The 13470-nt window shown below is 38.0% G+C and overlaps 1 protein-coding gene across 1 annotated transcript; it reads left to right on the top strand.

Moving 5' to 3' along the window:
* The first annotated feature begins 779 nt into the window (after nt 1-779).
* Nucleotides 780-2727, top strand: LOC100559920 (2-oxoglutarate receptor 1). The gene has a single exon (XM_003218671.4). The coding sequence runs from the start codon at nt 780-782 to the stop codon at nt 1818-1820; it is 1041 nt and encodes a 346-aa protein (XP_003218719.1). The 3' UTR covers nt 1821-2727.
* Nucleotides 2728-13470: the final 10743 nt, after the last annotated feature.

The following is a 13470-nucleotide window of genomic DNA, read 5'->3' as shown; positions in this document are numbered from 1 at the left end:
TAAGCTCCTGACCATTAATAGTCCAGCTTGCTGTTGACATATGCAGCCAAAAGACAGTTGCATCTGTCAAATAGGAATTTAGGTACCGCTTTTGCGGGGAGGCTAATTTAACTAATTTATGACACCATAAAATCTACAGCAGTGTGCGGAAGATGAGGAAGTACTCCATCAAGGACTTGGTGTCACAGTGAATGATGAAGCAGCAGCTCCCCTTGTGGCCGGAATCGAGCATTACCCTCATGAAGCCAGAAGCTGGAATATAAAATTGCCTCTGTGTCTGTCTATATGTGGTCATCTATATATGTCATTTGTTTAATAGCATTGAATGTTTGCCATGTATATGTATATTGTGATCCGCCCTGAGTCCCATTTGGGGTGAGAAGGGTGGAATATAAATACTGCAAATAAATAAATAAATAATTTTTGTATAGCTTGTAATGTTGCAAGACCACTGAGAGGGTTTAGCATGAAAGTGGCCTCACTCTTCTGTGCTCATGCCCTTTTTAGCTAACTCTATACTCTCACCCCACCCCCTCTCTATTTTTGGCCTTTCCCCCTCTTCATTGTCATCATTGTCCATTCTGATTTTAATGTTTAAAATGTATGTGTCACAATATATATTTCTATACTATATATGAGGCCCCTAGAACCATAAGAAATGCAAAGACTCAATGCTGATAACTCAATCTCAAATTGCCCCATATTGGGAACCAGAGATCTAAACTCATGTATGCCAAACTAATACTGCCTTCCTTTTTCTCTTTCTCTAAAGCCTCACAATGATATCAACAAACACAGAGGTGTCTACAGCAAATTTGACCAACACACTGCCAAGTTATGATGAAGCCGTTCATGTAAATTGCACTGATGACATCCATGCATTCATGAAATCCTACCTGCCGGCCTTTTATGGTGTGATCTTTTTCATTGGCTTCCTGGGCAACATTATGGCACTGTGGGTGTATACTTTCAAGATGAGGCCCTGGAAAAGCAGCACTGTTATCATGTTCAACTTGGCCTGCACAGACCTACTGTACTTAATTAGCCTTCCTTTCCTGATTCACTACTACGCCAATGGAGAACACTGGGTTTTCGGAGATTTCCTGTGCAAGTTCATCCGCTTCACCTTCCAGTTCAATCTGTACAGCAGCATACTCTTTTTAACCTGCTTCAGCATCTTCCGATACTTTGCAATTGTCCACCCAATACGGTGTGTCCTTGTTCGAAAAAAGGGATGGGTTATTGTGGCATGTTGTGCATCTTGGCTAATTTCACTGTTAGCTGTGAGCCCTATCAACTATTTTATTACCCCAAAAAACCACGAGAACAAATCTATGTGTCTTGAACTCTCTCGTTCTGATGATGTGGATGTTATCAGGTGGTATGTCTGGCTTTTAAGTGGCTTAGCCTTCTTCTTGCCTTTAATAACTGTATCTCTCTGCTACATTGCCATAATCTATACCTTGGCAACAGGACTCCACACTCAAAACCGTTATAAACGAAAGGCTCGCAACCTTGCCTTTCTACTTCTGTTAGTCTTTTATGTGTGCTTCCTACCATTCCATGTCTTTAGAATAATTCAGATTGAATTAAGAATACACCGAGTGAGGTGTGATGTTGAGACCCATGTTCATGCTATGTATGTTGTCTCCAAACCGATGGCTGCCATGAATACATGCTGCAATTTATTGATTTATGCCGTGATCAGTGATAATTTCCAACAAGCCATTCAGTGTCTCCTACGATGGAAGTCAAGCAACATAATACAACCAAGAGCAACTGGTACTGATTTCAAAAAGACTGAAATATTCAAGTTATGACCTAATGCATTTCTCTTTAGGACACCCAGCTCTGATTTTCCCCTAATGAAAAAGTTGCCTTTATACAGAGAGATTATTGAATGAGTAAAATGGATCCATTCATGAGCTTTTGAAAGAGCATGGAAATCATAAATGTCTTCATTCAGAAATATGAAATGCTCTGTGTTGTCAAAGGCTTTCATGGCCAGGATCACAGGGTTGTTGTATGTTCTAGAAACATGGCCGCACAGCCCGGAAAACATACAACAACCATGAAATGCTCTATTTGGCCCAAGGGCCCCCCAGGGACTTTGCTTTAAAATTTGTATTAAAATGTTGTTGCATACTCCTCTTCCTCTGTGCCTAATCAAAGGAGACACAGAAGAATAACAGCACATTAAACAATTGACAGCAAATTGAGATACTGTGGAGGGCCGGGCTGTGACGCAACTGGTTAGTAGCCAGCTGCATAAATCACTATGACTATGAGGTCATGAGTTCGAAGCCAGCCCGTGTTGGAGTGAGCACCTGACCATGAAAAAATAGCCCTGCTCGTTGTTGACCTAAGCAACCCGAAAAATAGTTGCATCTGTCAAATAGGAAATTTTGGTACCACTTATGCGGGGAGGCTAATTTAACTAATTTACGACACCATAAAAATTGTCCAGCAGTGTTTGGAATGAGGAAGTATCCATCAAGGACTCGGTGCCACACTGGATGATGAAGCAGCTGCTCCCCCTGTGGCCGAAATCGAGCATACCCCCAGTAAGCTGGAATCTGGAGTATGTTAAATTGCCTCTGTGTCTCTGTCTCCATGTTCATATGGCATCGAATGTTTGCCATGTATGTGTACATTGTGATCTGCATTGAGTCCCCTTCGATGTGAGAAGGGCTGAATATAAATACTATAAATAAATAAATAAATACTTCTTGCTGTTTCTACCAACTTACCTTGGGTACTTCATCCCATCTCCTGGAAAACAAAGGATATCAGCCAAGGAATTCCTAAGTTACCTCTGAAAACACTTTTTACAAGGCAGGTGGACTTCAAATGTCAGCACCCAGGGTAGTTTTGTTGTTTACATGCATTCCCAGGCTAGCTTCTGTTGTATCTTAGAATTAAAAGTACAGGCTAAAGTCAATACTGTATTAAAATAGCAGCCGGGGAGGGGGGGTGAGAGGTCAATCCAGTAGTTATTATGGTACATTATGTTTCCCCGAAAATAAGACAGTGTCTTATATTAATTTTTGCTCCCAAAAATGCACTAGGTCTTATTTTCAGGGGATGTCTTATTTTTCCATGAAGAAGAATTCACTTTTATTGTTGAACAAAAAATGAACATTGATTATATACTGTACAGTAGTTGTCATCACAAACCAGCATAACCAGACAAACTGTGAATCCTATCAATAATTTCTTGTTACTACCAATATTTCCTTGTACAACACTCTTACGTTGTACATTTACCAATCTGCATGCTCTGGTGTTCTGTTTGGTGGGCATGCTTCCAAACAAAAACTTTGCTAGGTCTTACTTTCGGGGGAGGCCTTATATTTAGCAATTCAGCAAAACCTCTACTAGGTCTTATTTTCTGGGGATGTCTTATTTTAGGGGAAACAGGGTAAATGTCTGTTGAGAAGTTTAACGAAACTTAAGTATAAAGTGTTACACTTTAATAAGAAATTCCACATCACGGTATAAAGGAACCTCCCTGGATCATTCACTACAGCATGTGTGTATGCGTTCAGAGAACAAGTTTTCTGCCCCTGAGAACCTGTGGGAAATATATAGACTTCCTCCATCAAAGACAAAACTTCTGGGGGGGGAACTCAATCTATTAAGTCAGTGATTTTTTAACCTTTTCTTTACCATGGACCCTCCTTAAAATATCTTCTGTTGCTGCAGATTACTAAGACTTAACTAAAGATTTAAAATCCTAAATTGCAAAACAATTTGGTTAAAATATATCATGGGTCTTCAGATTTGGAGAGAAGAGAGAAATAAGTAAATCCATGTATTTCTATTATTGTAGACTCTCAGTTAGCCAGCAGTTTTGGGAATGTTAGATCAGCTTACTGCCCAATTGCTAGGGCGAACTGACAGTGGTTTACACACATCTGGAATCCCAATCCAATTCCTGCTGTCCTGCAGCTTCATCAGACAGCAAGCAGGTTGCCCGATACCAGAATCTGTGTCTGATGTTGCGGCTATGTGTTGCCTTGCCTTCTCCTTCCCCTTTAACCATGGGTCTTGCCGTTGTGTTTTCAATATTTGCACCTGCATGACTCATCCTTTCCATACATAGCAAAGGCAAAAGCAGTTGATATTTGTGTGTGTATGCCTTCAAGTCACCTGTCAACTTACAGTGACCCCATTCATTACATGGGGTTTTCTTAGGTAGGGAATACTCGGAGGCGGTTTTGCCAGTTCCATCCTCTGAAATGTAGCCTGCAGCACCTATCTAAGAATGGAAATGCTTACTTTCCAAGGTCAGATGGGATCTGGTGTTTTTAGGATATTTGAGTCAGTGTTGTTGTTTTTAGCACATGCAATTGTTTCCCCTAAAAAAAGGTTGAATAATGATGTTTACTACCAATAGAAATTATATAACTGATTATGAAACATCACGACCTCCTTTAAAGTTGACAGTGTGTAGCTGTCAGTTAAATTCTTTTTGTATACCTGCATAATAGTTTACATTGATACATCTAAATAGATTACAGTGCAGCATTATCCTACAGTTTGTATATGTTAGTAATTACGGTATGGATGCCTAAGAACTTCTAAGCTTTTTCTGGATTGAAAACATACCAAAAAGCCAATATCTTTCATCTTCCAGTATGATAAAACTAAACAGGGTTTTTCAGAATTTTGCAAATAAATACTGGCCTAATTTACATTTAGTATGCATCTCTTTGGCATACAATCTGTAAAAAAAAAAGGGTTACATTTTCAGTACCTCTCATGTCTGCAACTAACTTAGAGCTTTCCAAACTGTGTGTCATGGCACACTAGTGTGTCACCTCTAGCCCTCAAGCGTGTCACATGAAAAATGCTCCCCCTGTCCCCACCCCATAAAAAAGTCTGCCTGGCAACCTTAACCAGATGGTTCTATCCTTAAGGACTAATTCCCTTAGATTTTTGTAAAGCGATTTATTGCTTTCTGTTAGTTCCTTGTCAGTGAAGAATTACAAGATTTGGGTTCCAACACTCTATTTACTCAGGATTCTATTTACCAATGGAATCAACTGGGTTATTAGACAGTAATGTTAGCAGTTAATGATCTGCTACCTCATTTCTAAAAATAATGAAAAATCCAAATTACTGAAACTAGAATAAATAAATAGAATATGACATCTGCAGGAGTTGAGAAAGTTGTAGAGACACTTAAAAACAATTTTAAGTAATGACAAAATATCCCACCCCAAATATCTTAAAAACGTACAGTAGAGTCTCACTTATCAAACACTCGCTTATCCAACGTTCTGGATTATCCAACGCATTTTTGTAGTCAATGTTTTCACTACATCATGATATTTTGGTGCTAAATTCGTAAATACAGTAATTACTACATAGCATTAATGCGTATTGAACTACTTTTTCTGTCAAATTTGTTGTATAACATGATGTTTTGGTGCTTAATTTGTAAAATCATAACCTAATTTGATGTTTAATAGGCTTTTCCTTAATCCCTCCTTATTATCCAACATAGTCACTTATCCAACATTCTGCCGGCCCGTTTATGTTGGATAAGTGAGACTCTACTGTAATACAATTTTTGTCATTTGGTTTATGAAACACTTTTTATCTCAAAGATACACCTGTCTAAACATAATCAAGTCGCACAAATTTAATTCTACAAGATAACGGCGCTTTATGTAGTCATGCTGGCCACATGGCTTTGGAGGTGTCGACGGACAACGCCGGCTCTTCAACTTAGAAATGGAGATGAGCACCAACCCCCAGAGAGGGACATGACTAAACTTAATGTCAGGGGAAAACCTTTACCTTTTAAAATTAATTTAGTATTAATTAGTTCAGTCTATTAACTTTTTTCTACTAACATTCACATGTTACATCTGCCATTCCATATCAAGCAAGAAAGTATAAAGATGGCTTAGATAAATCTCCATGAAAATAAGAAAGCAATAGCATAAAAATAAAATACAAGAAGTTTTTAAAATCCATAAAAACAATTGTGTCCAACAAAATCAGATTAACATTAAACTGCCAAGCAAATAGAATGCATCAGATAAAAAAAAATCTTGCCAGAAGATAAGTATGTACCATTTATCTTGTTTTGAATATCAGTGAATTGGCATCATAACATGAATGCTATTTAATAAGGATTTATCATGTCCAGATATCATAATATTTTACCGGCTGGAATAGGAACGACTTTTAGAGCAAATCAAAACTCACAAAGTTGGAATTGGGGGGGGGGGGGGGGAGGAAAATAGAAAATAGCAAAATAAATACAAATAAAATCATCCATGTGTTAAAGGAGGTAGAAAGGAAGAAACATTTCTTTCAGTACAATACTAAACTCTGTGTTGGTCAACTGCAGCTGAATGGTGGAAAACAAGAATACTGGTAGCAGGGATATATTGAGCACAGTGATCAGATCATGATATGAATAAACATAACAGTTTAAATAATAAATGTTACCGTATATACTCAAGTATAAGCCGACCCAAATATAAGCCGAGGCACCTAATTTTACCACAAAAAACTGGGATAACTTATTGACTCGAGTATAAGCCAAGGGTGGGAAATGCAGCAGCTATGGGTAAATTTCAAAATAAAAATAGATACCAATAAAATTTCATTAATCGAGGCATCAGTAGGTTAAATGTTTTTGAATATTTACCATATTTCAAAGAAAAACAATAAAGTAGCTCTATAAGTGGAAAGTAGGGACAACAAAAACAACATGGTATCAACCATAACCTAATAATAATAATAATAATAATAATAATAATAATAATAATAATAATAATAATAACAACAACAACAACAACTTCATTTGAATCCCACCCTATCTCCCCATGGGGACTCAGGCCAGCTTCCAACATAGTAACAGGCAAGCATTCAATGCTTATATAAACAATGCAGAGCTAGATATAGATCTATAATTATAGATACTAATTTCACATATGCATTTTCCCCTGAAACGTTTGCAAATCCCCTCTGTGTGTGTGTGTGTGTGTGTGTGTGTGAGCATTTCCCCTACAATATTTGCAAACTATATATATATATATATATTCATATCTATCTAGACATGTCTATATATATATTTGTGTGTTCATTTCCCCCCTGTAATATTTGCAAGCCCTATATATAGGTAGGTAAGAATATATTCATACCTATCCAGACATCTCTCTTTATATAGACAATTTATATCTATATAGGATTTGCAGGGACTTGCAAACATATGAGGGTAAATTCATATATAAAAATAATGTATATGGCTACAGATATACAGGGACATGGATCTATATGTATAAAGGATTTGCAAAGACCTGCAAACATATGAGGGGAAAATTCATATATAAAATTAATGTATATAGATAGATACAAATATAAAAGTACATAGAGATTGCAAAAGCTTGCAAGGGGTTAATGCCTATATATCTGTAGGAGAGTTTAACAGGGGAAACTGCTTTTATAAGATTAATGAATATATATTTTTCTTCTTCCTGACTTGCAAGGGCATCTTTCTCTTTTCAAAACATTCCCTTGATTAAGAGCAAGGGAGTCTTCGCAAAAGAAAACACACTGATAAGGGAGGAGAAGAGAGAAATAGATCACATATTGCAAGCAATAGCCTGCAGGCTCCGTTACCGGCCTTGACCTTGACCCCATTATAAGCCGGAGGAGGCTTTTTCAGCTCATATAAAGGGCTGAAAAACTGGGCTTATCTTTGAATATATACGATATTTATTTACTTTCATTAACAAAATGTTTAGAATACTTTTTGACTTATTTTTTACTTTACAGCAACAGTCTTCTTTTCTTCTCCCCGGACATTTTGTCAATTACTTTTTCTGATTTGATAGTGATGTCCCGATAAATGGAAATCATTGCTAGTCCACTAAGTCTCTGTCATGAAACTTCTAGATACACTTTTCACTCTCTTCATGGTTGAAAACGATCTTTTCACACTGCACGTCGTTACTGGTAGAGTAGCTAACACAGTCAAAAGGAAATTTATTGACCGATAGTAGGTTTTGTCACACAGTTCCAACACTTTAAGTACCTCAGTATCTTTCTTAATCGATGCTGTAATATTACACCACATTATGTACTCAGCCTTGACGGCAGCAAGTGCTGCATCATTTTCAAAGTATTCTGACAGTTGTTCCATATGGTGAACTTTTGTCTAGACCTGAAAACCCAGGGAGGAGAACCTGGAAACTGGTTAAAATGTCTTCATTTGACATGAACCTTTCAGTAATGTTCTGTATGAGTGAATCGACACATAGTATGAACACCGCAACTCTGAAATAATCTTCTACAGAATTAATCCCTGGATTTGCCCCATGTACCTGTCTTGAACTTTGCCTTGGAAGAATCAAGTTGCTTTTAAATATTTTTTCAGATGTTGTTCTAGCTAAGTCAAAGAGTTTTACAAAATGATCTTTTGCATCTGCTCTCAAAATTTCTAAAGACTTTAATAGTGCCTTAGTGTGGTTTATGGCAGATGCCATATCAAGACATTTTTCCTGAAGAAAAATGGATAGGAGCAAAGTAAGGCTGAAGAGTTTTCACAAACAAACAAGCTAACAATGAAATCACTTTTTTCAATTGCAGTCAAAAAGTTTGAAGCTGAAGAAGAGATTTTCCATGGTTTCTCTGAGATTTATTCTAAGGCAACTACAATTGGCTTAAATAGTTCAACAAATGTCAATACACTGTCATGCCTCTCAATGAAACGAATCTCACTTGAACATGTCAGTCTTTTTTTCTTTGTTTTTGGCACATGAACGCTAATATTAATCTGCAAAATATTGTTAGCACTTGAACTCTTTCTGAAGAAATTTGTTATTTCTTTTATTGTTCTAAGACAATTTCTGACAGAAGAGTTTGAAAATGTATCACTCAATGCAAGGTTCAGTCGATGACTTGCACAATGAAAATATCTTGCTTTGGGGTATGTTTCTCGAATTCTTGTTTGAACTCCAGTTAGATGGCCAGCCTTGGTGGCAACTCCATCATAGCACTGCCCGACACACTTGTTCATGTCCAATTTCAATATGTTGCACTTTTATAGGATAACTTTAGTGACATTTTCTGCCGATTGGTCGTATATGGGTATAAATCCTATAAAATCTTCTCGGATGACTGGTAATTTTTCCTTTAAATCTACATAGCGAAGAAATAACGAAAGCTGCTCTGTTGCTAATACATCCATAGTTTCATCAGCCAGAATGGAGAAGCAATCAGACTTGTTGACTCTAGCAACAATCTCTTCTGTCACTAAACCGAAACTGATTGAAATTATCTCATTCTGTATTTGGGACTTATGTATGTAGCATTTTTGCCGCAGTTAATAACATGTCTCAGATTTTCGTCTCCAGAACATGCTCTAAATCGTAGTAAGGCTCGAATTTTCCCATCTTTTTTGGAAGGTTTTTCCAAGGAGAGAGGACCACTGTCTACATCTCCTCTAAGAGGCAACTCTTCCTCTGCACAAAAGTAAGGCCTTCTCGTGGACCACCCTGAGAATTTGGGGGGGGGGGGTGTGAAGCCCCTCAAGCGCCCCCCCCCCCCCGGGCTACATGCCTGACTGGTAGATAAAAGGAAGTACTTCTTCATATATTGCATAACTGAATGGTAGAATTCACTACCACACGAGATTGGACCCTTTTACACAGCCATATAATCCACAATATCTGCTTTGAACTGGGTTATCTCAATCCACATTGCCATATGATCCAGTTCAATGTAGATTTTATACAGCTGGGGCCATTGCAATGGTAGAGAACTTGAGTGGATTTAAAAGATGGTGCTAGGCAAATTAATGGAGGTTTAAGCCTACCTTCAGCTGTATCTACACTACAGATTTGGAACAGTTTGATATCACATTGAATGCCTTGGCTCAGTGCTATGGAATTCTGGAATTTGTAGTTTTGTGAGATATTTACCCTTCTCCATCAGAGATCTCTATTGCCACAACAAAGTAGAAATGCCAGGATCCCATAGGATGGAGTCGTGGCAGTTAAAGTGTGTAAAATGGCCACAAACTCTGCAGTGTGGATACAGCATACATTGAAAAGTCATAATGGTAATTCATCACTTCCAGTGTCAGATGCAATATGCCTTTGAGTACCATTTGCTGGAGAACGTAAGCAAGAGTGTTGTAGCATTCAGGTGTGTGTGCTGACTTCCCATAGGCATCTGCTTAACTGTTTTGGTGTGTTTAAGCAAATGGCGTTTGTTCATTACAAGAAAAACATAACAAAAACTAGAGCTTGGGAGGTTACTTTTGAGAAGAATGCATATGAAGATATATAAAGCCATCTGCAACATACTGCTCTGAACAAAAAGTTTCACAGTTTTGACTCCCTGTGAATGACAACGTGGGAATATTGAGCAGAAGCACCCACAACCTGCTTTGAAATCTGCATTCACCGAGGCTCTAAAGGTGAGTTGAAAGGCAGTTATCTCTTCCAATCTCGTTCCAAAAGCCATGTTTCCACAACAGCCGCTATCTCCAATACCAAAAACACTCCCCAGGGAATGATATCTTTGCAAGATGGATAGCATCAGTGTTCTTAGATTTACAAAGAAGAGAAAAAGAAAACTCTGGTTTCAGTTTTTAAAGAGCAAGAAGTAAAGTCCGGAATATTTCAGTTCTGAAGCCCACAACAAGATACAGGCTGGATCTACACTGCCATATAATCCAGATTATCAAAGCAGAGAATCCACATCATATGATTTGAACGGGATTATATGAGTCTGTGGAGCCTCTGGTGGTACAGTGTGTTAAAGTGCTGAGCTGCTGAACTTGCAGACCGAAAGGTTCCAGGTTCAAATTCGGAGAGCGGAGTGAGCACCTGCTGTTAGTTCCAGCTTCTGCCAACCTAGCAGTTCAAAAATATGCAAATGTGAGTAGATCAATAGGTACCGCTCCGGCAGGAAGGTAAGGCGCTCCAATGCAGTCATGCCGGCCACATGACCTTGGAGATGTCTACGGACAATGCCAGCTCTTTGTCTTAGAAATGGAGATGAGCACCAACCCCCAGAGTCAGTCACAACTGGATTTAACGTCAGGGGAAAACCTTTACCTTTACCTATATGAGTCTATACTGCCATATAATCTAGCTCAAAGCAGATAATCCAGATTTTATATAGCACTGTAGATGGGGTTAGAGGTTTTTTTAAATAATAATTTTATTGAATTTTTTCCATAGTGAATAAAATATCTAAATAGTATAGGGAAAGCAGTGGGGAGTTAAATGATGAGAAAAAGGGGGCATGAAGATGGGTAAAAAGAGGGAAGAAAAATTTAAAAGACAGGGGAAAAGAGAGAGAAAAGAAAAAAAGGTAGGAGGGGGGAATTTTTGGCTTCCATTCTTCGTCTTTGTGTTGTTTTATTTTTCATCTTCCTTTAGTCAGTCCTACTTAACCTGTCCCCTTTTCTTCTCTTCGGTTCCAATTGTTTGTTCAGTTCTTAAGTCTATTTGAATACATTATCTCTTTGCCTTTGACAATACTACACTATTAAAAAATCATTACAAACAGGAATGGAATTGTATATGAAAGGACTTAGACAAATGGAAATATTTAAATATATCACTACTAGGCAGAATTGCAATAATAAAAATGAATGTCCTACCAAAACTTTTATTTTTATTCCTGACTCTTCCAATAATCAGAAATGAACATCTTTTAAAAATATTCCAACCTTCCAACAAAGGATTCCCCGAGGCAGTAAGCAGCCAGATCTTGAAGCTGAAATGCTATTCAATGCTAATCAAGGTGGCCAATTGCAATTTTCACACTTGCCTCAGGCAAGAGTTCTTTCTCCAACACTAGACATTCCACAGATATATAAACCCCACTTGCCTAGTTTCCAACAGACCTCACAACCTCTGAGAATGCCTGCCATAGATGCAGGTGAAACGTCAGGAGAGAATGCTTCTGGAACATGGCTATATATCCTGGAAAGCTCACCGTAAACAAGATACTGAGGCCCCTACTACACTGTCACATAAAATCCAGATTATCTGCTTTGATATCTGGATTATATGGCAATGCAGAAGGGGCCTTAGAGCTTGTTGTATTCATTACCCAGATATTTTTTCTAGTACATGCAATATTTCTGTAAGCCAGAAGATGGCAGCAAAGAATCACCTTAGGAAGCTGATAAAACAACCCAAAACATGATTTCCTATGGCAACTTTTTGCCATTGTGAATTGATAAATTGTCTTTCTGTACTTTCTATCGATGAAACCTATACTACACCTACACTCTAAACTTAGACAGGGTTGGTTATGATGTATCTGGAAACAACAATTTCTTATTACATGCCTCAGTAACCCTTGTGCCCCTGTGTCCCCTTTTCTTTCTCAATCCACAGGAGATCAACATACATCTACTTTAAATTTTCAGCAAAACAGAGTTTTCCATTATGCCTGAATGTGGAATACAGTAGGTTTTTAAAAAACTATTTAGTTTAGAAAGTTTAGTGATATTTTAAAATACATCAAATGGATGGATTCAGAGCAATTACCGTATTTTTGTGAAGTGTTAGTGAATGCCGTTTTAGATGGCACAACAAAAGGTTTAATGACCTCTTAGTTTTTTTTTAAGTGTAGGGAGAAATTGATAGAGGCAGCATTGACATTGCCTCTAGAGACATAGTTGGAATGAAATGCAGTCTGGACATGTTCCCTCCTTTTCTCAAGGGAAGAAAAGGGAGTCCTAAGGGATTATGTAAATTGAAGGCATTCATTTTGATACATACATTTGATACAGTTTATATATTTAAAAATTGACACAAAATATCAATGATAAAAGTTATACATAAATCATCAAATTGATCCATTTTATTAAAGGGTTAGGTTTGACAGAGTTTTTTAGAGTGCAGCAGCTGTTAAGTCCATCCTGGAGCCTTTGCCATTTCACAACTTTGGAGCTGTGGAAAACGTTTTTAAAATAAAGAAAAATCATATATTTTGTGTTGTATGTCTTTCGGGCTGTGTGGCCATGTTCCAGAAGTATTCTCTCCTGACGTTTCGCCCACATCTATGGTAGGCATCCTCACAACCTCTGAGGATGCCTGCCATAGATGTGGGCGAAATGTCAGGAGAGAATACTTCTGGAACATGGCCTCACAGCCCAAAAGACATACAACAACGCTGTGATCCCGGCCATGAAAGCCTTTGACAACACATCATAAATTTTGCTTGGAGTCTTTTTAGTAAAGGTAAAGGTTTCCCCTGGCGTTAAGTCCAGTCATATCCGACTCTGGGGATTGGTGCTCATCTCCATTTCCAAGACGAAGAGCCGGCATTGTCCATAGACACCTCCAAGGTCACGTGGCCGGCATGACTGCATGGAGCGCTGTTACCTTCCCGCCGGAGCGGTACCTATTGACCTACTCACATTTGCATGTTTTCAAACTGCTAGGTTTGAAATAAATAAATAAATAAATAAACTTT

Source organism: Anolis carolinensis, chromosome 3 (assembly GCF_035594765.1).
Source record: "Anolis carolinensis isolate JA03-04 chromosome 3, rAnoCar3.1.pri, whole genome shotgun sequence".
NCBI classification, from domain to species: Eukaryota; Metazoa; Chordata; class Lepidosauria; order Squamata; family Dactyloidae; genus Anolis; species Anolis carolinensis.
The sequence above is the reverse complement of the archived record's forward strand: the minus strand, read 5'-3'. Positions and strand labels throughout refer to the sequence as shown.